This window comes from Strix aluco, chromosome 9, assembly GCF_031877795.1.
Source record: "Strix aluco isolate bStrAlu1 chromosome 9, bStrAlu1.hap1, whole genome shotgun sequence".
Classification (NCBI taxonomy): Eukaryota; Metazoa; Chordata; class Aves; order Strigiformes; family Strigidae; genus Strix; species Strix aluco.
Genome location: NC_133939.1, coordinates 20,050,427 through 20,076,261, shown reverse-complemented (window position 1 = coordinate 20,076,261; position 25,835 = coordinate 20,050,427). Strand labels below are relative to the sequence as shown.

At 44.5% G+C, this 25,835-nt stretch overlaps 2 protein-coding genes across 11 annotated transcripts in view; both read right to left on the bottom strand.

Annotated features, from left to right (window-relative positions):
• Positions 1 to 9,378, bottom strand: part of ARMC9 (armadillo repeat containing 9) — a 71,968-nt gene extending 62,590 nt beyond the window's left edge. For 7 of the 9 annotated variants that reach the window (XM_074834069.1, XM_074834066.1, XM_074834070.1 and 4 more), the window contains exons 1-7: positions 9,310 to 9,378; positions 8,837 to 8,924; positions 7,731 to 7,856; positions 7,009 to 7,179; positions 5,860 to 6,015; positions 3,029 to 3,121; positions 1,725 to 1,749 (exon numbers count right to left, since the gene is read on the bottom strand). In XM_074834069.1, the coding sequence (XP_074690170.1) occupies positions 1,725 to 1,749; positions 3,029 to 3,121; positions 5,860 to 6,015; positions 7,009 to 7,179; positions 7,731 to 7,856; positions 8,837 to 8,887 (622 nt within the window). In that variant the 5' untranslated portion in view covers positions 8,888 to 8,924; positions 9,310 to 9,378. Of the gene's footprint in view, positions 1 to 1,724; positions 1,750 to 3,028; positions 3,122 to 5,859; positions 6,016 to 7,008; positions 7,180 to 7,314; positions 7,342 to 7,730; positions 7,857 to 8,836; positions 8,925 to 9,233; positions 9,254 to 9,309 lie in introns of those variants that run through there. The other 2 variants (XM_074834067.1, XM_074834072.1) reach the window with 2 other exon arrangements.
• An 11,301-nt stretch (positions 9,379 to 20,679) lies between these two features.
• The window catches only part of PSMD1 (proteasome 26S subunit, non-ATPase 1), a 75,749-nt gene continuing 70,593 nt past the window's right edge, over positions 20,680 to 25,835 (bottom strand). For both annotated transcript variants that reach the window (XM_074834064.1, XM_074834065.1), the window contains exons 23-25: positions 23,732 to 23,878; positions 21,733 to 21,887; positions 20,680 to 20,899 (exon numbers count right to left, since the gene is read on the bottom strand). In XM_074834064.1, coding sequence (XP_074690165.1) covers positions 21,741 to 21,887; positions 23,732 to 23,878 — 294 coding nt within the window. In that variant the 3' untranslated portion in view covers positions 20,680 to 20,899; positions 21,733 to 21,740. The remainder of the gene's footprint in view (positions 20,900 to 21,732; positions 21,888 to 23,731; positions 23,879 to 25,835) is intronic.

Below are 25,835 nucleotides of genomic sequence, written 5' to 3'. Positions count from 1 at the left end.
ACTTCCAAGTACTTCATTCCCTCCGTTCCTGTTAGCACAGAGGACACACAGCAGGTCTGAAGCTCTCTGTGCAAGATGCCAACCATTCTGCAATAATTCTCTTTCCAGCCAAACTGAAAACATATGGGAGAGTTGTAAGTTAAGCACAACTGCCACACCGATAGCTTTGGAAGTCTTACAGGTATTAAAGTTTTTTAGCAAATGGGAAAAAGCCAGACTGTAGCAGGTTAATCAGGCAAGGTAAACACACTAAACTCTCCAGGACACCCTCAAGAGCATATGCACCACCCCACCCAAACTTGAAGTGCTACAGTATGTCAGACTAATGACTGCCAACTATTTACAAAAGGGTTTTCAGGACTTTGCCATACTGCTCTTCATTCATGTGTTGCATATTAATTTTCTTTGCATTTCTCCTTCACTGATAAAGTAAACATTCTCCAACAGTATGTACTGTGGTTCCCACGCAATCTCAGCAGCATACTGCAAAAATAACCTCTCAGATCCAAAACTTTCATGAGACAGGCCTCAAGAAATCTTACGAACAATCCCAACCAACTCAACCTCCAAGGCACATAACAGATCTACAAATTAAGGCTGACCTGCATGCACTCAATACCATGACAGTCCCTGTACTTGTACAAAGCACACAACCTGCCCAAATAACAATAATTAGGCCCAAAATAATTCGGGCCCAATCATACAGTTACTTCTTTTTAATCAGAGTATGGAATTATTGCCTTCAGGAAAAGTCCACTACAAGGAAGAAGAGTAACTTCTGGAAAATAAAAATCCACAAAAATTTTTCTATTATTCAATGAAAGTCTAATGCAACACAGAGCACAAAATAACAAAGAAAATACATGGAACTCACACCGTGAGATGAGCCTAACTTCCTCCTTAATTCAATTTATAAATAGCAAATCCTCAGTGTAAAACTACAGATTAAAATAACTCAAGAGGAAAAGCCATTTTAGGAACAAAGCTGGACTCACACACATCCCTACCAATGAAGTGAACATAGAAAGTCAAGTGAAATAATGAATGAAAGGTAGTTGGGAACCTAAGTTCTATCTATTGAGCTGACTTTTAAAAAGCACATATTTCAAGTACCATCAGCATCTAATGGGATTCAGTGCTGAAATTATTTTTTAAAGGGCCTCAAGTCACTTACACACCTAAGTGTATATGAAGAGCTTACCTGAAAATGCAACACATCGGAGAGTCATACTTACATTCTTATTCAGGAGATACCAATATGTACTGGTTTAGGAGTTTAAACAGGATGAGTGAATAAGGGCAAAAATCAACTTTGTCTAAGATCATCAGAATAACTGAATGAGATTTGAAATCTGGAAGACGCAGGTAGGCATAAGCAGGTACAGAAAAGGAATCTGAGGAAACTTATGTTCATCATAACTAAAAATGGAGACCTGGTATACACTTTGTACAGAGTTCTCCACTTGTTTTTACTATATTTCAGGGCAGAATAGACTTAAAATACAAATCCTGCTACTAGGCCCTCTCCCATTTCTAGTACATGCCTATGCTCAACCCTACTTACCTCAAGCAGTCTAGCAATAACTATCACCAAGAAAGGGGTCTGGATTTCAAAGGACTTTTTGCCATGCATCTCTAGTTTCTGTCATTGCAGGTGTACTTTCCACTACCATTATAGCCCCTAATAATCCTACAGAATATCCTTACCACACCTCAGCATTTACCTTTGTTGCACTGTCCATTCTCCTTCTGTTGTACGAGCAGGAGCAGTTCAGGAAAACGTGCATCCTTTCAGTAAGTGTTTGTTCGAGACGCAGAATGAGAAATTCAACCAACTGGCAAACCCAACCAAGCCAAATATTCCTACTGTCCCAGGCAACAGCCAATGCCTGATGCTTCACAGGAGAGCAAGAATAAACACATATATAAAAATCTTGTAAGTGCAGAATGTACAATGTTGCATGGAGACTTGATACTTTTTGCTGACCTTAAAAGATACTAGATCCAGCCCTGAAGTATAAGATACTGTAACTTCAATCTAAATGTATCAACACCAAAACTGAAAGTTAAACTGCTGATTTTACATAAAATCAACATACAAATATGCAAGTGTTTTAGGACAAGTGATGTTTTATACCCAAGAAATATTCAGGGCTCAATTAGGATCCAGTCCATTACTCCATAAAGAGGAATTATCAGAGAGAAAATTTTCTTCAACCGTTTTATGCCAGACTCCCACACGAACATCTGTAACATGGGAGTAAAAGCAGTGTTTTGATCACTGCTCCCCATCCTGGCAAATGGGCAGGAATGGAACAGAAGGAATGTCATTTCCAGCTCATCATTCAATACCACCATGGCAACACGCTACTTTAGAATAAAGCTATAGCAGGAAAAGGACTTTCAACTTCTCCTGTATTAAAAAAAAAAAAAAAAAAAAAAAAAAGTGGAAAAAAAAGGAAAAAAAGCCAGAAACAAAGAATCCAGTTCAGTTCTCTCTACCTTGCCTTTAACTGTACTGACAAAACATGGAGAAGAAAATTTGTCATACAGCTAGTTAGTTTGCAAATTAGGCCTGACAACACAGCTTAAACAATATTGTTAGAAAAACAATATAGTCTAAAGCACAAGACATTTGGTAAAACAATAATTTCTGGAACCCTTAAAAGCCCTGGAAAACTTTCAGCTAGTCCCTGAAATGGCTAACTGAAAAGACTAACAGCTTTACAAATGCTGAGAAAGAAGTCGGGTTAGGTCAGTTCTTTCGGGCATCCTGTACTTTATACATGGAAGCAAAGAATGGTCATATGATAAATATGCAGGTTTACATGCATCTATACATTGTCTTTACGTAACTTTTCAAAAGTTTTTTTTGAATGTGGAATATAAACAATGTTTCCTACCATAACACTGAAATGCAACGTTACTGCAATTCTGCAATAAATCTCAGCAGCACACTCTTCCAATAAATTTTACTGCCACTTTATAATAATTCTAATTATCTTCAAAGTGTTTCCTCAAAGGATACAAATAACGTGAGAAGCCGAGGAGTCTGTCTGGCTTTGAGAGTCAGAGACAGGAACTTTTCCAATCTTGTCCTTAAATCCAATGTCCAAGAATCCTTGAAAACAAAAACAAATGATGACGGTTGTTCACCAAATATGTACACTCTGCTGAAAGTACTGTCTGGATCACAGCAACCTTCCACTAGTAAACAAGGCAGCCAGCATTGTATTGAAAAGATTTTCCCTTCACTGTTACTGAAGCAAATGTGTTTGCTAGCCACCCATAAAAGTGTACAGAAGTTAGAAGAGAGTTCAGTATTATTTCTAGACAAGAGTTCTAAAAGCACAATGTATCTATATTTCAGGTGTAAAATTATCATATAGCATTGGTGCCTCGTATGCACATGCAACAACTGTCCCTAGATTAGAAGTACCTTTAAATATAAGCAACTTGAGAAAAAGATTAAAATATGAACATGGATTTTACATTTATTAGATAGAGTATAAAGTGAACAATTTTCCATTGCTCAGTTTTCAAAAAGTAATCACTGTAGCCATCTTTCACTCCTAACAAGATCCGGGAACTGTAAATTTTGTCAATAACTATTGCAAGAGTCACTGACATGACATCAGTGATCAGGGTACAACATTTCTAAAATAAGGATTTGGAGAAAAACAACTCACGTACAAAAAATAGACCAACATATCAGCCACTAACTGGAATGCTGTTTTCTGCCTCACATAGTATCTCATAAGCACAAGAAAATTATACTTAAGGAAAAAAGCCAAACTACACTTAAGAATTCACTGAATACTATTTCTTCTATTTCAAACCTTCAGTTAAGCTAGTTTCTGTTTGACAAAAAGCTAGCCAACAGATGAAAAAGCAGTATCTTCCAACAAGTAACAGGAGCTTCCTAAATTTACTGCTGCATATGTATATGTTACAAGCTGTTCTCGCAGCTCAGATTTGCCCTTATTTCACGACGCCAGAGAGCGTACAGAATTTACTTGCTGCATTTACCAATTCAGATTCCAGACAGTAGTGCACCACAGTACGCTGTATATTACCAAAGGAACCATATCTCCTACAGAGGGGAGTGTATATTATTTTTCAAGATGTATTACACAAACAGACAGGAACTCCAGCTATATAAAGCATCAGGATGCCTGAAGGAAAAAAAAAATGCCTTAAGAACACTGCTCAGTAGACTAGTGACTCACTGCTGTTCTTTCTCAAATGTAAAACAATCTGTGTTTCAACACTAACATGGAATGAGATGTTCAATTCCCACAAGAAAATATGAGTGACTGTGGACTAAGAGCTTGGACACTGGGTTACTATGAATAAACCTAAGGACCTCATCTTAGATAAGGCATTAAAAAAAAAAAAGCTGCTAAGTATAATTAAAAGAGTAGTTATATCCCATCTCTGAGGTCAACCAGTACATCTCATTATTTATAGCTAGTCCCAAAGGAAAATGGCAGTATATGCCTTTTTTTGGTGTTACACTGGAGCTCCTCATCAGCTGGTACATCTGAAGTCAGCCCTAGGGCAAGTATCACTTAAGCTTTAATTTGATATCAAAAAGTGTGGGAGAGCAATGCAGGCTGAACATATCTCCTCCCACCACATTAACTGCCCACAGCTGCTTGGATAAGCCAGCACAATGGTCCATGTGGTAGGATGGCGAAGCATTTTAAGCATATAACTCTGCAAAATATTGTACATATTTTAGAAACAAATTTGTGTACATGTGTGTGTGTACATGTGTGTACATGGGAGATTTACACACACACATTCACAGGCAATAAAGCACATCGGTTCCTTGCTCCAGATCGAGTGCAACCACATAACCAGCTGTTTCCAGCATAACCAAGAAGTTAAGGTGCAGTTTTGCACTGCAGGAACAAGCCATCAGCAGGTGAAATGGTGGCTGTACCTCTCCCACAGGTATTGCCACCAATACTTTGGAACATCAAACCACAGCTCTGGACATCATCTCGTAACCATCTACCTGCGTGGTGCCCAGAAAGCAGTCACTATAAGGGTGTTGTATTACCCCTTCAATAATAGAGTAACTGTCGATCATCATCACATTGAAAGCACACCTGCAAATGAGATCCAATTTGAACTTCAAGCACACTAACATTGACAATCTCTTCTCACCTTGCACATGCAAATCTAAGAACTGAAGCTTAAACAGCCATTCAAAGGCAAAGGCTGAAACATATTTAACAAAGAAATTAACCAGGAAAAATGCCTCTGGCAACCCTCACCAAAGCACTGAGCACAGCTACACTCTTTCAGCATTTTTTTTTGGTGGGGGCTGGGGGGAAGACTCTCAGAACACAGAAAATACTGACTCATTTTCTGTTACAAGAAGATTACTTATAAACTTGACTTTCTCTTTTCCACATTCAATGAAACAGCTTCAGTCTCCTTATGCCTAGCTATCGTGTTTTAAATCCAGCTGTATATACACAGATACTGGGGTAGGGCAACAACCTCAAAGCAAGCACGTGGACTTGAACTACTATACAGTGCTTCCCAGAAGCACATGTATTTCAGGGTTGTGGGGAAAGTAAGGAGAGGCAGCAAACCTTACTTACAGACACAAAGCTGGCATATGATTTAGGACTCAAGCAAATATAAAAATATATATTTAAGACAGTACTTTGTTATTGATAGCATCTCACAACCCTTCTTGCATCAAATATATGTTTTTTTATGATTGTACAGTTTCTGTTAAAGGAGACAATAAAAGCTATTACTAATCTAAACATCATTCAATACCTATCACCCCACGAGAAAAACCATCATAAATACCATCTCTGCAAAATAGATACTTACCTGGAAAAGTTCTTTAAAGGAAGGGTGTACCATGGGGTTCGGAACAAAAGGCAAAGCATAGAAGGGAAGAAACTCTGTAGTCTGACTCAGTGCAGCTCCTTTTGTTTCCAGGTATGCCTTAAAATGAGAAATCCTTTCCTCAAGTTCAGCTTTGTCCTAGGAAATAAAGCAGCACAATTATCTAGAAAACTACCATGCACTGTAAAGCTGGCAAACACAGAGACCTAAATACATTAATATCGTTTGAAATCCCAGAATATTTGTTCTCTAAAAAGCAACATTTATTTTTACTAGAGAGCATTTTATCTTTCACCACCAAGAAAATTTAAATCAATGCTGTTGTTTCTGTCATCCAGGTTCAACAAAAGAAGAGAGACAATTGCTTTTTGAATGTAAATTATTCGTGCCCACTTCAGGCTAGGTTTCTAAAGCAGAGTGCCATTTCTACACTCAGGGCAGAGAGGAAACACCTACTTTAGACATGCTTTATTTCAGTGATAACTGCAGAACCATAAAATCCACTCACACAGCACCAGGAAGGGGAGCTGGCACACAGAACAGACCAAAAGCTCCTTAGTGGCTGGAAAACACACTGAAGGCATCCAAACACTCCTGTAGCAACTGACAGGTGTAAGGGAGGATCTATTAAGCCTTGGCTGATCTGGCTGACTCCAGGCTACTTAAATGTCTCTTCATCATGAAAGTACCATGTAACAGAGATTTTATTTTATGACAGCTTAGAATTACAGTTTTCAATATTATATATTGAGCTGGTCAAGATTCAGCTTTCCCATTTTATCAGAAATGTTTGTTTCAACACACAGCTTCAGTCCAAACTGGAAGCAAAATAAGCTTTTTAAGAATATCCTATGGACTACAATTAGAGGTGTGAAAGTATCAGCATGCTGGTATTTTCCAAGATAAAATACTTCAGGAGCTCCAAGATAAGGACGCCTCCAACCTCCATCTCTGTACTTCACAATACAAGCGGTCTGGTTCAACTAAAATGCAGACTGTGGCCCAAAAAACTAGATACATATTCTGGGAATTCTTCTTACTAAACATTCCATCCTCATCCACGCTAAAGACAAATAAATTAAGTAAAACAAACAAAAGCCATTTGAAGTTTGAACTGTGAACTAAACTTACAGGCTTTCCCATAGAGTGTTTTAAGAGGTAGGTGGCAAAGTGGATGTGAAGATAGAACTCCAGCTTCTGAGCAACCGGTTCATCATCCTGGACTGAAGGTGAAATATGCTCCTCCCAGAGCTGGAAGAAAACTTTCTGCTCACCATTTTCAAATGCTGTAAGCAAATCTTTCTGCAAAGGGGAAAAGTATTCAGTGAAAAACCAAACACAGAACAGCTACATTTTTTTAGCAGTAGTTTAGCAAATGAAAAAAATCAAGTACCATCTGAACACTTTGAATGAAAATTTTTATCCAAAATCTCTCACCATTCAATGACCACCTAAATGTTCTTTCTCCATCTGTCTTTAACATCTCTGAGAGCCTGAATCAACCATCAAAGCAGTAAAGCCCAAATTTTCAAGCACGTTGATCTGGGGTCCCACCTTTACCATAAGGGAAAAATACATACCTATGGTGTGTGAAAATCAGTCTTATCGAAGTATAGCAACCTAAAAATCTAAAATAGTGTGAACCAAAACTACTGTCTCAGGTTCAAAATGACGAGAGTCCTTGACCCATCCCAAACTTGAAGGTTCCTGCACTGAAAGAAGACTGCTAGCAGACTTCTTCAAATAATGAATAATCTGTTCAGATAATCTCATTGCTGCAATAATTCACACAGTGGTTAGTGGCCTTTAACTGTTTTTAGTATTACTCAAAGTAAGTGTAAATGATGTATCACCTGAACAGGCAAAGCTTTTGAATCTCTTGAGGAAACACCTGCTGGTTTAGGTAATGGCTTCCCTTTTATTTTACATTCCTTTGTAAATACTTTCACTGTTTCTTCAAATTCAGCAAAATCCAAATACTACAACACAAAAACATATAGAAACAATATTTTTAAAAACTTTAGATTATTACTGATTTAATAAGTGATGCATGAATTGCCAAAGTCCTTTAAAGTTTCTATGTAGCAGTGTCCATAAATACTAAAGGCTGCATAGCAATAAACGAAGAACAGGTATCTCATGAAGTAGGAAAATACTGTCTCTCTAAAGTTCTACTAAATTTCCTCCTGCATCCTAGAGAACAGTACTGACAACCGAGCACATCGTCTCTGAAAGAGTGACACCTCTCAGTTTAGCCAGGAATTTCACAGATTACAGTTTGTGTTCTTGTTCCAAATCATAAATATCCCAGTTTAGCCAATTTCTCCAGAAGGCACAGACTACCACAAAGGCATCCACCCTTGAAAGTTTGTCTCTCACTGTTTTTTTCACAGGACCATTTCACACTTTAGTATATATCCTGGTTAACTCTTTAACTCTTACAGGCAATATGGGTAGAGGAGTGCCCAGCTGGAAAATCTTCTTTAGGCATAAAACCATGGAGATTAGTACTCTCAGGATTTCAGCCTGGGCTTTATCAGCTCTAGGGTTTTTTATGCCTCTGTGATTTTATACACATATGGAATGAGGAGGCAGCTATGCAACATTTTAAAGATCTTACCATTATCACAGATTGGATCTGAGCCCCAAAGCTGTCTGTGGATCTAATCAACTTAACTGTTCCTTTAATGAAAGCCTCATTTGCAATGAACAATAGATAATTCTAAATTGATTTGACGTTTGACTGCTGGCATTTAATGAACATTGAGCCCTTTGAATCTACAGAGCATGACAGGAGTAAATATGATTTCAGGGTGTAGCAAACACTTAGACAAATAAATAACTCTAGAATTTAGACCACAGTTACAACACCTGGCTCTGAATACAAGCATTATGAAATTTTTCCTTGTTCATTTCAACCAAAAAAAAAAAAAAAAAGGAAAAAAGAGAGAAAACCAACCTCTCTCACTAGTACGAGTAACTCAGCTTCATAAGCTAGAACATCACCCATCGCTAAGTGTTACTGCTACATCTCATCGTTGATAAGCCTAGAAAATCATAAAGAAGGGGGGTGGTAGCAGACAGCACAGCGGTTCACACAGCCCCACCGCAGCCCATCCACGATCTCATCTCCAAACAAACCGCATGAGGAAGATATCCGCCCCCCCTCTCATAAGGCACCTCCAAAGAGGTTGCGAAGCCGGCCCTCGCCCACCCAAACCGCTGCGCTCTCCAGGCCGCGGGGCGGTCACAGCGGCTCCTCACACAGCAGCCTGCGGGTGCAGCCTGGGGGGGGCGCCCCACCCGGGCCGGGGCGCTGCGGCCAGCCCCTCAGGGCCGAGAGCATGCGGCCCTACCAGCTCCTGAGCCAGCCGGAGGGGAGGGAAGCGAGCAAACCCCGAGGGCCACCGGCACCGCCGCGCCGCGGCCTACCTGCCCCGCGCCGCCGCCGCCTCTTGTCGCCTTGGCAACCGCGGCCTCGCTCCGCTCCGCGCCACGCCCCCTCCCGCCGCACATGATCCCTCTCAGCCAGTCCCAGGCCGGGAAGGGCGCGTCACGTGACGGGGGCGTTCCGCACCGTGGCGGCGGGCAGCGCCCCCTGGCGCACAAGCTGGGAGCCGCAACTGCCCGCTGCTCCGTGCGGAGGTGTTTGTTGTCCGCTTCCCCTCTGACGTAACTTGAAGAGAGTATGGGGTCAAGTTGGTTTTCTTAGAATGATCTACTGTCGCAACATATGTTTTTGTACCCTCTTGCCATCCTGGGCAGGCCAAAAGTCTTCTAAAAGCGCACCACGCTGTGTGCTTCTCCGTAGGCCCATAGCTTTCAGTTGCACAATGACACGGTGTCTTAATTACAGTCATTACAGCCATCCAGCCGTATTCGCCACCAAGCACTGCGCTCTCAGAGGGGATGGAAACGCTGGGAGTAATTCCCACTCTGGTTAAAACAGTCCATGGCCAAGGGGCACCTGCTCCACTTACAGCTTGGAAAGTCATTTGAAAAAGATGTCGGGCAAAAAAGGCAGAGCCTTGCTGAGACTGAGCACTGCACGATGAGCCTGAATCACAGTCCTGACACAGCCGGGGTGAGGAACACCAAGACCGGCCCTGTGGGTGATGCACACACAGCTCCAGCAGGCACGTGTCTGATGTGTCGTTATCTCATGGAAACCTGGCCAAAACAAACAGGAGGATTGGCCAAGCCCCTTATGGAGGCTTTGTCCCAGTTTTAATTAACAATGTTAATGAACATCTTGCCGTTAACACCAAGTTTCTAGCAAGCATTTTCTAGACACAGCAAAACGACGTTGTATCACCAGTGGTGTCCTGCCCAGGGTTTCGGTCTCACCCTGTGCAGCCTTGTTTTCCACCATGAACACCTAAGAAGACCCATGTCTTCCACATGTTCCACAACCAGACACAGCACGGCACCATCTTTCTTTCTTTAAAAGGCTCCTAAAGCAGGCAGCTGAAACTGAATGCAGAGATTTGCATCTGCCACACACACAGGGATTTTGACTCTTAATAACCTCACAAAATCCAAAAGCTAATCTCACCAGCCAGCTCAGAGGCACTGCTCTCCACTGAGACCATTTCCCAGCCAAACCCTAACTTTCCAACACCAGCGTGGGTGAATGCAGTTCAGGGTACAGCCTTTCTTTGGCTGGTGATCTAAGAGTATTCTTCTCTTTATGCAATTTTAAAAAAATAATTAAGAAACAGGAAAAAAAAAATCACCCTTGAACATTCTTGCCGGATCTAAAATTATCAGCTTGATAGGTGAAATATTTGGAAAGAATGAGGTGATGTGAAGCAGAGTTATGACAGATGGTGAGCAGGCTCTAGTGCTCCATCCATAACCCGTGGGAGTTATTTCACCACTGCGCCATGGCTAGCCAGCGGTGGGTTGGTTTTTGTGAATAAAATACTGAGGCATTTTTAGAAAATTAGCAAAATGAGGAAAACGCTGCTCTTTCAGAAAGGAAGGGAAGACATTAAATATCATATGAAGGGAAGAAGCAGTCTTCACAAATCTGTGCCCCCTCCCATGCCTTGCTTCTTGAAATTATGGTTGTCTCAGTAAGGGGCAGAGCAATGCTTTGAGCCAGGATTGTGCCAAACCACCCAGTTTTTACTAACCTGCATTTCAGGTGATGGATGAAAAGATGCCAGGAACAGGTCTCTTCATCCATCATCTCTGTCTGTGCCAGAGGCCCTTGAAAACATCTCATTCCCCAACTCAGCATGCTTCAGAGACATTCTCAGTTAAAGAAATCCTGCTAGAGAAAGAGCTTCTCCAGGAAATCAGGAGAAACCTCACCAGTTTTCTTCAGGCTCTCTCCTTCCCCAGCACTCCCAGCCAACACATCACAACAGGCAAGGGCAAAGGGACAGAAGAGCAGATTCCTGAAACCCCAGTGAGGACCCCACCATTCTCAGCACATCGCAGAGAAGCCTGTGGAGCACTGTGGTTTGCATCATGGTGCCCTGCCATGTGTTGTTTAAAGATGACACAAGCCCAGGACAGAGTTGGTGGGGTGGTACCTGTCAGTGTGTCCTGCTCCAAGCCAGAAGGACCCAGGCAGAGGAGGCTGGCTGCTTGTCTGGGGTTGTTGCAAGCAGATCTAGCAATGCTAAAATCAGGTGTGAGGTTTCCTGATGGAGGAATTGGTCATGACCATGGGTAGCATTTGTTCTGGAAGGGAAGATAAGCATCTGACACCTTGTGCAATGCCTGCCTTTGCTGTCTTCTCTTGAGCAGGTGCATTGTTATGACAAACCTCAGCTTCACTCACAGGGACATCCTCTCCTGCTCAAGCGTTCTAGATACTCTCTGCTTTGCCGTATCCCTGGATTAATTTGTGCTGAGAATTCCAGGTGGTGCAAAAACATCTGGACCATGGCAAAACCACAGCAGCTCAAAGGACTGCGGTGCTTCCAGGGTTTGCCACTGCATCATTGTTCAAAGATAAAGATACATAGGCCCCCTTCTACTAATTTTAAAAAACAGATGCTGCATGCTGCAGAGAAATTTTGTAGCCCTGGGGCTTCTTGGAGGATGTTGACAGCCTGGAGTTTGAATCAAAGATATTCCTAGGAAACACACTGTAAGTCTTAGAAAGCACTCAGCAGTACCTAGAAAGCATTCTGCAATTTCTAGAAAGCAATGGGGAATTGCTAAGTAAGTACGGGGAAATTTCCAGGAAGTGCTCTGCAATCCCTAGATAGAACTTGGAGAGCACCAAGAAAGCACCTGAAAATTCCTAGAAAGCACAGGGAAAAATCCTAGAAAGCACTGGAAGGAAAGCATGTGAAAGTCAGCTGGAATTGTGAGGAAGCACATCAAACTGTTCAGAAAGCTCCCTGGAATTCCAGTCCATAATCCCTGCAAAACCCTCTGCAATTCCTAGAAAAAACAAGGATATTCCTGGAAAGCACAAAGAAATTCCCAGACAGTAAGGGAAAATTCCTAGAGTCCAGTCTGAATTTCTAGAAAGTTGTGGGAAATTTCTACAAAGCCCATAGAAATTTTTAGAAAGCACATGAACATTTTTAAAGAGGACCAGGAAATTCCTAGGAAGCGAGGGGAAATTTATATTCTAACTGGTAGATTGCATACTCATTGCTCACCAGGAGTGTGACAATTAGCATTCATATTGGCTTTGTAATTACTGCGTGTACTGGTAAGTGGTCAGGTAGACAGTGATTGAGCTGGTAATTGGCATGTCTGGGTTTGGTGATTTGTATACTAAATACCAAAGTTTTATGTATATAAACAAGCATAACATTTATACACATAAAACTTCTATACTTAGTAATACGAATAGGAGATATACTCTGTATATATATAGAATATGTCTACAGCCAGAGGTTTCCTCTTTCCGTTGCATACACTTCTACACAGATCTCACAATAACAAACCTTAAATATTAATGTTAAGTTTTACCATGCTAGAGCCTATCAGGCATTTAGTCCATCCCCAGGGGGAGGAAGGACTGAGTCCATTGGCCATTTATAGCCCCTTTGCTGATGATGTGCGTGCAGCCTTCTGGGCTCCTTCTTCCTCCAGCCGAAGGAAGGTGATGGGGCTGTGAAGTCCTTCTCCTGTTTGTCACCTGTCCCCCTAACTTTTTAAAGGAGTAAAAGACTCTTAGAGAGAGATCCCAAGGTTTTGAAGCAGACCAGCTGCAGCTGCCCTCCGTTGTAAAGGCAGCTGCACTATCGTCTGTGTTCCCTCTCTCCTGCTTTGCTTTGGTGGTGATCAGGCACTGCCCACAGGGAAAGAGAGGGATTGACACTGATTTTCTCCTTTTCCCATCTTCAGGATGATGTCCATCCCGTTGGCTTTCTCCTCTGAGCAGCCAAACAGGACTGACATTGTTCCCTGGGCAGGGTGGTGGGAAGGGCTGTGCGGGATCCGGGCTTTGCTTGGTCATATTGTTTGTGCTTTTTCTCCTCCCGTTCTTGCAGAAGCCCCCTTCCAGCAGGCAGGCGAGGCTGCTGTGCACACACTGTCTTGCCCAGGCTTTGCCATGCTCCCATGGTGTTTGGACTAAGACACCTCTTTGGGGAGGTGTTGCCTGGGGTAAACAACCACCCGCTGGCCAGCACCTGGGGTAAGGTGGGGAAGATGCAAAGCTTGTGCCTCAAACCTGAAAAGCAGGACTCTGCTGCCCTGTGTGTCCAAGGGGGGACATTCATCATCACCTGGGGCATCACCCCAGCTCCATAGTTTAGGTTTTTCTTGGGGCAGGTGTCACTCGCACATCTGCCAGGGGCTGAGCATTCCTGTGGCTGGGCCACTGACACTGCCAGATGCAGGTCCCAGACTGGATCATAACCTGTTGCTTGATTAAAAAACAGAAGGCTATTCTCTGTGCCCAAGTGGAAGATTTTTCAGGAAATGTCTTCTTGCAGTAGCCTTTCCAAGTGGTTGCATGAAAAATAAAAGCAAGCAGGCAAGAGAGGAACATTTGTCAAAACTTAAACATCCTGTTATTTTCTGAGTCAGACTTCAGCTTTTAGTTGCCAAAAAGATTTTGGTTTGGATTTTCAATGGATACTTTGAAGGAGCATTTAGGCAATAAATAAATAAGTTAGCTGAGTTTTTAGTTGATGACACATTATTGTTGGTTGGGTTGGAGCACAGACTGGCTCCTACTGGGACTGGCTGAGGGGCAGAAGGGTTTACTTGGACCAATGTCCTGCACTCGAGCAGGGCACTTGCCCAGCAGTTCAGACACTGCTCACACACTGAATTACACACCAATGGTTCCCCAGGGCCTTGTGCAAGGAAAACCAAGGCAATGGAATTGCAAAACCTCTCTGCTCTCCCCAGCATCAGGCTATCATAAAGCTGCTCTGTCTCCCTTGGATGGGGCTTGTTTGGCTGCTGCTGAGCCTCAAGTTTCACCTCTCCCCAGAAGGATGCAGTCAGCCAGTGCCAGGCTATTTATATGCAGACCTTCCTTCAGTAATTTCCTGTAACCAAAGTCCCTGACCAGGAGAGGCACAATGGAGACTTTGATTTTGTGCTACGGGATACATGAAGGAGGCGACAGGGTGAACTCAGCTCTCCTTGAGATCCAGAAGCCTCTTGGCCTGCTCAGCGCAAAGCAGGGAAGGAGGAGGGACTGGCTGGTGGGTCCCCAAAAAGCTCCTTTCACCTCCATTGCAAAATGGTGAAGGAGGCACCCAGGCACCTTGCACCCCAGCATGGAGGGAGCCAGAGCTTTTTCCTCCCAGCAGAACTTTGCAGATGAGGACAGGAGCATCTAGGGCTCAACCTATTGCCCTGCAATGTCAACCCCCCCACGTCCCTCAAGTGCCCACCCGGAGAGTAGATACTGCTTTCTCCAACCTCCACAAAACCTTCTTGCCACTGCCACCACCCTGGTGCGGGCTGGCCAAAGCCCAGCCCAGGCTGGAGGAAGAAGGGAGTCCTCCAGCACTTTCTCTGCTCCTGCATCCTGACAGATCAGCCCATGGTTCCTTTCCAGCTGTGGCAGAGATCACCCTTCAGAGATCCCAACAGGGACAGAGCTGACAACCAGCAGAGATAGACTGCCTTTGCAGGGCTGGGGGTGCCTCCGTGGGGGATGACGGCAGCTCAGTGCCCTGGTCCCAGAGGGAGCCCCAGCTGGGATTTCTGGCATGTGCTTATCTAAGATATGGGTCATTAAGCCCCCAACCAAGGTGAACACCAATATGTGAGAGGGCTTGGTTTGCAGTAACAGCAAGGCTTTCCAGCCAAAAATGGTAGGGGGGGAGGGAAGAGCTAGAGATGCTCCATTAGAAAAAAACAATATGGAGAAAATAATATGTGGGTACACAGAAACAGCAGGACAGAGAGCTTCATCATCAGGAGAAACATCCCCACTACCAGCAACCGCCCCAGTGAGCCTCACTGCCTTCATCGCACGGGCACAGCTTTGACGCTGCCACCAGCACAGCCCGATGGCCACCAATACAAACCTATGACTACCTGCCCGATCACTCGGGGATAAATTGCAAAAGCTCTGGGCCCGCAAGAGGAGCAAGCAGCAGGTTTCATCTATGAATGAGCCCATGAACTCTGCTGTCCAATGCAGATGTTTCCAGCAAATTATTTTCAGCGGCTTCTTGTTCACCCCTGAACCCCAGATTTAATGCTTAAGCTGAAAGTAAAAAAGAACTGTGTGTGAAGTTAAAGTAAACAGAAAATTTGCCCAGCCCTACAGAAGCTATCTCAGCTTCTCCTCTGGGAGGATATGGTAGGGAAACAAAAAGTTAATCCATCTTGGTTCTCATTGACACGGAATGAAAAAAAACAATTAAAATGGGAGAGCCAGCCTAAAACTGAGAACAAAGGCACTGCACCAATATTTCAGGTCTTTTTCCTTCACTCTGAAGGGGAAAAAATTGCTCCAGGCTTCATTCCTTGTAGGTTATCTTTGGAGGAACAATGTACCCATAATTTCTGCTGATAATTAACCTCTCCTGCGCAGCAATTCTTCCCTGGGTCACCAGAGCAGCTATTTATACCCTTGACCAGGGATGCTGTTGCCACCAAATGACTGCCCTTCCCCTAGGGCAGCCCTGCACCAAGGTGGTGGGCAGCAAGCCCCAGGGTGCCTCCCCATGCACCCCGCCCTTCTCGCCAGGACCCACTTCACCTGGACCCTTACAGTATAGGCCCTCCACCATTTATTTTCTGCACATGCTTTGTGAACACGAAGGCAAAAACCAGACACACACGTTGCTTAATCACACACATGCACAGAGGTGTCAGGCAGCAGGGTCCACCAGACTAAGCACACAGGGTTGGGATGTCTGGGGTTATGGTCTCCAGGACCTCTGATTAGCTGATCTCCAAAGGACTTAGGCAGAAACAGGATTTGACTGGAGCCACTTCTCTGCAATATGTGGGTAATGCCAATTCCCCCATGTGCTGGAAGAGACACCGATGGCTCACCTGAGCACCTGCACAGTACTTCTGAGCGAAAAAACAGAGCTTTAATTGTGCAGCCTATGCCAGGAATTGGAGTACAAACCTCAAAACAGAACTCCAGACCTGGGCTGTTGCCAGCTGGACTATTTGCCTACACAGAGCAGGAATTCAGAGGCCAAGTCAAGCCAGTCCTGAGCTGGAGCCCAGCCACAGGAGATGGGGCACCTTCTCCTCCCAAGGCACAGAGCATGGGCCAGCCCAGTCCCACCAGTGATGGAGAAACAGATAGAACCAGGTCTGCTAAAACCAGTTATCTTTACTGAGGGAGCAGAGACCCTTGCTCCCACATGAAGCCACCCTGGGGAAAGACCAGCATCCTTGGGTGAATACCTTCAAGCCCACTGGTCCCATCAGATGTTGCAAGCAAACACCATAAGCCTTGCACAGTCCCGCAATGTCTGTGCTCCTCATCTCCCCCATCCTGCCACTGCTGCAGGGTTAAGGTGGGCCCAGAGCTGGGCTGAAAACCCAGCTCATCACCAACACCAAGAGCAGCAAGCAGGGGAAGAGCTCGGGGCAGGGATGAGGGTGGGGGACACTCCAGCCTCCAGGATGCAGGGAAATAAATGACCAATGTCGTCATCATTATCAGCAGCGCCCAACCTTTGTGTTGAACAGCAAGAAGGAAGAGCTTCGCCTGGCCCTGGAAGGAAGGGGAGAGATACGGAGGGTGGCACTGCTGCAATGGGGAGAGAAGGGAGGACGAGACCTACTGAGTGCCCACCGGGGCAGAGGAGCAATGCTGGGGGGCTGTCAGCCCCCTCCTTGAAGACCCCTTGCCCTGGGAGCTTTACCTCCAACTTCTCCATCCACACTTCAGTCCCCAGTGTGGTATCAAGCAGGGAGCTTGTACCCGAATTAACAAGTGGAAAGGGGAGACTGAGGACATGTCCAGGGCCTCCTGGAGGGACTCTGGGATCTGTCAGAAGCGGCATGCTTTTGAAGTGATTTATTTCTCACCGGGGTTAAGGGGGATGAGGCCCATTAGTCAGGAGGGACAGAAGCATGTTTCCTGTCACCTCAGCCTCTCCCTCTGGCAAACCCAGGAACATTAGGTCCAATTAGCCCCTGGCAAAAGCCCCAGGGGTGGGTCCCTCTGCAGCATCCCCAGACAGGCCCAGGAGAGCAGCACTTCCTACGAAATCAGTGCTAATGAGTCACTGTGGCTAAATGACATTACTTAAAACAGCAGCAAAGCTTTCCAGGCTCCCACCATACCTTTTCCAAACTGGAGATCAGAAAGCCAGCGGTGGCCTCGCTCCCCCAAGCACAGCCCTGAGCCAGTCCTGCAGTTACCAGCCCCATCTGTCCCCAGGGAAAACGGTCAGATGCCTTAGCATGGGGGCAGGATCCAGCCCAAAAGGCTTTCCAGAGGCTTTTTGGAGGTTTTCTAGCACCTTTCCAGATTTCTGGAGGTTTCTTGGCCATTTCCTGGAAGTTTTTCTAGTCTTTCTAGAGGTTTTCTGCTGTATCTCCAGAACATTTCTAGACTCTTCCTAGAGGTTTACTTTAACTCTCCTGGGGCTGTTACAGCCTCTTTGCATGTTATTTTTTTACAAAGTCACAGGTTGGCCATTTCCCATATTTTCCAAAGGGCACTGTGGCAACTGAGCTAAGCTCAGCACCTCAGCCAAGCACCGTGTGACACCTCAGGTGGTCACAGAGCAGCATCCTCAGCAGCCTGATTAGTAAACTGAAAAAATATGTAGAGGTTAGAAAAAAAAAATTTGCACGTACAGGATCATTCTACAGTCAGGACACACTGTTTTGTACCACAAACTCTCCAGAGAGAGGTGCCAACAGGCTGAAACCTCTGGAAGCCACTTACCGTGCATACTCCAGCCACGAAAGAAGCCACTTCTCAACCATCAGCCCTCCGGCGAAAGGTCAGTTTGCACTTGCTAGAAAACGCTCCTCATGGTTGCTCTCCCCAGAGGATCAGAATGTCTTCCCTCAAGCACCATCCCATGAAGCTGCCCCTTCCCCATCCCTGTTCAGCTCACAGCAACCCAGATTTGTGGTGTGGCCATCACCTCTCCTCCTTCACTTTGTTAATCCATTTGCTTCGCCCTTTAACCAGCAGCCACCTCTGCCGATGCTCCTCCAGCTCCTCTCCCCTCAACTCCCATCCAGGACATTCTCCCAAGCAGGAAAACACACAGAAGCTGTAGGGGAAAGCCAAGTCAGTAGACGCTTTTCTGCATGTGTTCTCAATCCTAAACCACGCAGTTCTCACCTGCGTTTACACAGTGGAGAAAAAACACAGCAAGTGGCAGAGCTGGGGAAGCAAGAAGCGACAAGCCAATTCCCAGATGTCCCTCCTGGTGTCCCCAGCCTGGCACACATGGCCTTTTTCTTTCACAGCCTCCAAAAGCTCCTCTACAAATCTGATTGTCCAAGTGTAACCTTACCACGTGGCCCCAGAGTAGCAGCACAGAAATCGGGGATATCTGAGGTTTTTAACAGTTGCTTGTGCCAAGGGAGCTCTGGGAAACATCACTGCCAGAGGCAGGAGTGGTCTTACAGGCACAAGAAAATCTTTTAAGCACAAGAATCAAAGCTCCTGGATGGTGCCCCAGGCAGTACATGGCTCAGTGGGAACTGCTCTGTGTGTACAGATTTGTAACGCCACACTGAGAACCAAACCTGTAGCAAGTGCCAGGAATATACTGGCTACTCTGAAATGTCTGTGACAGTATGAAAGGCTCAGCAAAAAGTCCTGTGAATAGAAGCAGGCTGTTCACAGCTCGGCCAAGGCACCAAATATAGGACTTCAGGTCCTTCTGAGCCAGCTATTCCCAGCATTTCTACTTGGACTCTAGAAATCTCCCAGCAATATCTGGCCAACTGGCAGGTTGCTGAATGACCTGAAATGAGGTTATTTTTTTCTCCTCCCAATGTCCTCCTCTCTACACAGTATTTTGTAAGATGACACAAGGCATTACTAAAACATTACCTGAAAAACACCACCTACCACACTGGTTGGCAACAGCAGAACACGCAGGAGTACGGGATACAGGTACCCATTCAAAGGGAAGGGATTACAGCACCAGAAAGACTCACAAAATGTACATTTGTCCAGCTCCTGTTTCTTGCACCACACCACCAGGTCTCACTTTGAATGACCATGGGATTAGTGCGGTGGTTCCCTCTGTTTCCAGTTTTACTGACAGCAACCTTGCCTGTAGCCATTTCAGGCTCATTCTTGGCTCTCCTCCATGGGAGAGCAGAACTGGATCACGCTGAGAACTGTGAGCTCTGACCAGCACCCTCACTGAGACAACATTTCAACTTCAGGGACTTCTGACTGAAGCCTAGGACTCAAAATTGGCTTTCAGTCCCATACCTCTGCTCTGCATTGCTTAAGCTTTGTGGAGAACAAAGGCAGACTATTCTATTGCTATAGTAACATTCACCAAAATAAACCATCTGCTGGAAAAGCTCCCAGGCACTACATGCAAGATTTGTCTTCCATTATTACCAGTACACATGAGCTTGTGGTATGTTCACATGGAGGAAATATTTCCAACATATATACAGTAAAAACCCCATTCTGTTTTAAGTGCTGTTTCAAATGATGGAGCTTTGTCCAGCATTAGGCTGACAGGTGACCAGGGCCGCAGTCTCTGGCTCGCCGGTGACGCACCCTTGGAAGCGCTGCAGCCCAACAGGTGAAGGGCCGGCTGGATGGCGAACGGTCGAGCAGCATTCCTTCCTTCTGACTGCTGCTCATTCCATATCCTGACTGTAAATCCTCCCTTGGCTAATGATGCACATCAGCATAACAACTTTTATGTCTGGATTCACCTCATCTAGGCCCGTAATGTATTTCTAGCTGCCTGCTGACATCAGCTATTATGCTCATATTTGGTGAAAGCACACAGGAAAAAAGGGATTCTGTGAAACAAAAAGCAACATGCCCCCATTTCCCCATCACTAACACCCAGAGCCCTTCTGTCAGCCGCACACTGTCACACAAATACCAGGATGAGCAAGGGGGAAGATCAGTGCAAAGTCAGTATCACAGAGGTAATTTGGAAGCAGACCTCATCTGGACAGCTGCTGGCAAGTAGAGACCTGCCCTCTCTGTAGCATAAGCGCTACAGCTGGGCCAGCCTGGAGTTGGTGACCTTGCTCAGCCTAAACGAGTGCTAGAGAAAGCAGAGATGGGCACAGATCCCAACACCCTACAGAAGAGCAGAGTCAGTCAAGCTTTGCTGGAAGAAGATGCACAACTTGGGTCTAGTTTTTAACATTTGGGGTGAGTGAAAAAGAAGGTTGTTAGGCTTCCTTTTTTTTTTATAAAGCAGCAAGTTTTCTGTCAAGAGTTTTTAATATATTTATTTGAAAACAAGGTTTTGTGAAAGAGTACACTAAATAGCATATATCTGTTCTTCAGCCATAAAACACGGACTATCAGCTTTAGCTCAGCACAGATTGGGGCTGCATGCACTGAACAGCAGATCTCGATAGGAAGGTCTTCATGTCTGTCTTTCTGATATCAAGCATAGTGTCTTCTTTAGAGGACATGATCCTGGAGGAGGGGGAGAGAGAAACCAGAAAAGCAAACGTATTTTATCTAAGGCTTTTTGTGATTGGCCCCACACACTCACTCAAGCCTGCCACCGACGCAACATTTAGAGTTTTTAGCAAGAAGTTTGTTTTCCTGCCCATCCACCAATTCAAGTGCATAATCATTTCTCTTGGGAGCACTAGGACATGCCAGCCCATATTTGGAAATAAAGCAACTGGGTTTCTGCCTCTCAGTGAGAAACTTGCACATCAGTTCAGGCACTTTAACCAAGGAACCTCAGAACTGCACCATTCATTGCCTGGAACAGATCTACAAGTATCATTATGTTGGGCTCAGAAAGCACCACAGAGCCCATGACTGGAGTGTTTCTAAATTCTGCTAATAACTGCTGTGAAGACAAGACAACCCCAGTAAGCAGAGCAGTAGTTCTCTTTCAATCAGTTCTGTGACACTGAGGTCAAGTAGATGACAGCTTTGTCACATAAACCACTTGCCCCTCTGGGACCATCTTTCATGAGTGGATTATTCCCAGCTCAGCTGTTGCCTGTAACCTCACACACTGTTCTAACTCTGTCCAGTGAGGCTCTACTAAAGAGTAGCCAAGCCTGCAAGATTAGAGACCAGATCGAGTACAAATGGGCCAGGCCTGATCTGGAAGAGTGGGCTTTCTTTCATTGATGCCAAACTTCAAATTGGGACAGGGCATGTTTCTGAATCTGGTGCAGAAGAGCTAAAACAAGAGTGCTGGGTGCTGGCTACTGCTTCACAGTTGATCCAAAGAGGCTTTTCCTTCATTAGGATTAATGAAGGTGACTCTGCACACTACACTGTACCTCAGATCTTAATCATCAATGTACTCGAAGGGCTCTGGTGGTTCAGGTTCCTGCTCCTCTTCCTCGATCTTCGGACCGTGAGCTGCCACAGGTTCAACCAGCTCCTCCACATCCTCACTGGTGTCCTTCAGAATGATGATGCCTCCGATGGAAAGCTGCAAGACAAGGGCAGTGAGCATTAGAGCTGCTTGCCTCTGCCTCATGGTGGGTTTGTAGCCCATGTTTACCCTAGGCCATATGAGACACCTCAGCAGGAATGAGATTCAGAGAGCAAAGCGTCTGACACTCGCCTGGATCCCTGCCTGATAAAGGGATGGAACAGACAGAGCCTATCCAGGCTACGTTTTGTATTTCCACTATCTAAGTCTCAGTTCGATAGAAAATGGCATCTGGATTCACAGCTTTACCTCAGTCCCAGTCTGGGGCTTTCCACATGAAAACTAATTGAACCATAATTGCTTTATAAGGCTCATCTTTTCAGGGCAACAAAGCTTAGTGAAGCCTCTCTGTGTAGCTGCCTCCCAAGAGGCTATCTGAAACAGAGACTAATCTGATCACCAGCTTCCACCAACTGAGGAATCCTATTAGCAGAACCTCATAAAAACAAAGGGGAATTAATTACAAAGATCACAACCAAACATCCTGGCAGGCTGAAGCAAATCTGTGCGTCTCCAGGACTGAAGCACAAGGTGCGAAGAGGCAGTGCTGTGTCATGCCTGGCTGGGATCAGGGCTTTGACCACAGCTGGATTCCAGGCTATAAACAGCATTTCAAAGAGGCCTTTTACTCTAGCATTCCCCAAAGCAGAGCAAAGGTTCAGAACAGCTCCGTTTTGAGAGCCTCCTTGGTTACACACCCTAATCCCAGCAAAAAATGGCACTGTTCTGTTTTCTTCAAAACCTATTTATGGGGGTTTAAGGCAGGAAACTGCACTCCCCTCACCAAGGACTCAGCTTCTTTTGAAACAAGCAAACAGCTACATATGTCCACATTTCAGCTTCACGAGCAGACACTTACTGGACCACATAACAGATCTTCCCAATCCAAATACCAGTTGGGTCACCTTCTCTTTTTAAAGGGTAGAAACTAAAAAAAATCCTTCCACAGCTTTGCTAAAGGAGACATTTCAAAAGGGGATGATGCACAGAGAATTCCAATGTGCTGATAGAATTCCAGGAAATCCATTTATTAAAAACATGAATATTTTCCTGGAAAAATGATTACTTCTGAACATCATTTTCCCAAACATAAATCCTGCAAAAGGTGGAAGTCAAGGGTGTTATTTCTTGAACAAAAATAAAGGCCAGAAGAATTTGACTCAGGAGATTTAGAGGTCAGGAGCAGGCTTATTAGCTTTGCAATATATTTGAGCACCTCACAGAAAAGTTAGTTACCCCTTGGGCTTAATGCTAAAAGATCTTTTTCATTATACATATGACGATCACATGCTATCTCTCCTCTATGTTATCAGGAGATGAAGGCACTTTTCTAAGGTAAGATGTAACTGAATAGATCTGTTTAATGAAAAAAACCACCTCTGTTTAGGTATAAATCCCACTGCAGGATAATAAAGCTCCAGCACAAGTCCTAATGGATTTCACTGCTTTGACAATGAGCCTGTACATCTCAGCCCATTGTAAAGATCATGGCTCAGTCTTTACATCCCCAGCAATGTCATTAATACACACTGTATGTCCAACTGGTTTCCATGTTGCAGTGTCTGATGTATGTAGAAGCAGCAACATTAGCATGGTGAAAAGGTCTGCAGCAGCTCTGGCTTTTCCCGAACTAGAACTGCAGATGATCATTTGGAGAGAGGGACATTAAAAAGCAAATATGACAACAGTGAAGTTGCAAATAACACATATAGAACACATTACAGTGATGCACCAGCTGTGAGTGGCATTCTCATGTACACGCAACACTTCTGGGTCCTTCTGCACAAGCCCAGCACTGGGAATGCTCTGTCAAGCACACAGGCTGGGAAGGTGACACCTACTGGTTTGAAAGGCTGATATCGGCAGCTCTCTGTCATTGTGAGAACTTTGAGCTGAGCAGGCATGACTCTGGCTGGGTTGTCCAGAAGCTGGAAGCTGGGTTCAGGCTCTTTTTTCTTTTCTTTTTCATCCTTCTTTTCAGTCTCATCCTGTGGAAGGGGAGAACATCAACATGATTTTAACAGTCATCTCTATCCCTTTCACAGTTCAGGAGGGTAAGGTACAACCTGGTACTCTTACCGCAGGCAGCAATTCCAGGGTGAGAAGCCATCCTCCTGCTGAGGAACAAGCTAACACGTATCTATCAGCTGGCACAGGCAATGCCAGCGTGGATCTAAGTACTCTCACCATGGCAATGCCTTTAGTGTTCTTACAAAGCACATGAAAATTTCCAAAAGCTGCCCTTGTATTTTCAGAGCCATACAGCTGTCACTGACAGCAGCTCAACCAGAATGACTTGACCTCAGTGACTCCCCAGGAAACTGCAGTTAAGCCCTTCTTTACCAATGACTCAGCAGCTGGAGGCAAAAGCTCAGAAGGAAAAAGCCACAGCATCCTTTACATACTTAAGAACATGGATCATGTTTTCCCTCTTGCTTGGGAACATCTGAGTTGCAAACAAAAAAAAGACTGCAGAAAAGATGGAAACAACCAATAGGAAATGATCAGAAACACCACCAAAGGCATGGCACGTCCTGTAACAGCAGACAGGACTTTCTCTGGCACAGTGACACAGTCGCTGTACAGAACTCTTGGAAGCTATGGATTAATAGTCATGTAACAGGCATAAGAGAAAAACAGGAAAGCAATTATACCTCTAAAACGGGACAATTGCAAAACACTCAACTCAAACACAGCAGGTGGCAGCAAGCTCCCTTTTTACTATCCTCGTTTTTCTGCTTGATTCAGCCAAGAAAATTTCAGACATCTGGAGTATACAGCGACACATGAATCCCTTCTAATATATTGCTTCCTCTCAACACCTGTACTTAACTGTAGGTTGTAGCAATTTTAGAAGAAACATGCACACGTTCAGCACATTTTGCTTTGTACATAGTGCTGTAAGAATAATTCAAAGAAAAGGCAATGTTTGGTGACAAGGAAACTTTGATAAAGGAGCAAAAAGACAAAAGCCAGAGATTCTACCTTGCACGCATGAAATAATTCATTTTCTGGGCCAACTGGATAAAGTTCAGTGCCTACAATGTGGCCATGCTTAAGTACATCTAGGAAGGTTATTTTACACATACACCTTTGATCCTTCACCACACTCCCTTCACATACCATTTGTGTGTTTCTTTTTAAACTTAGAGAGGCCAAAAATTCTCTGACCATGCTGCTTTTCTCATAGATGTTAAAGTGGAACCAGAAAGGTTGCTACTGAGCTTGTCTGTATAACGCATTTTCAGCTTACAGTTGTTCTTAGCATATTTCCATCTGTTAAGCAGAACACAGAAGGAAGGATCCTTTGTCAGGGTACAGCAAGAGTTTTATGCCATGTTTTCCCAATTACAACAACCACCAAAAATTCATTATCCAGCCATTTCTCTATCCCTCAGCCTGCTCCAGGATGACGCATTATTCACAGGTGACAATGACAAGTTCCAGTGTCAGGTCTATGAGCTGAAAGAAATCATCAGAGGACCAAAGCAATCACTGTAACTACTGAGCAGCGTATGGATCCTGTGCTCTAAGCTCAGCTGGTTCTGAGCTGGGCGAGGATAAGTGTTTGTCATTTTGATAGATGGAAAAAGCACATAAGGGATTGCTGCCAAAAGGTGAACATTTCAGAATAGGGGTTAAGCATGTGCAAAACCACAAAGCTTAAACTCTTTGGTGCTCTCAACTGAATTAGACACCACCAAGCAACTGCTACCACACTGAGACCTTTTTAAAAGGTCAAAGGTACCAAGGACATGAAATTACTAAGACTTTTTTCACATTGAGGAAGATTTGTTTCTCAGAAATAACAGATTCACAAATAATACCACCTCTTGCTTTTAACAACATACACACCCACACACACACGGAGTAAAGACACTAACTAGTGTATGCAGTACACTGAAACGTCCTAATGCTTTGCTCAGAACTAACACAGGGGGCAGG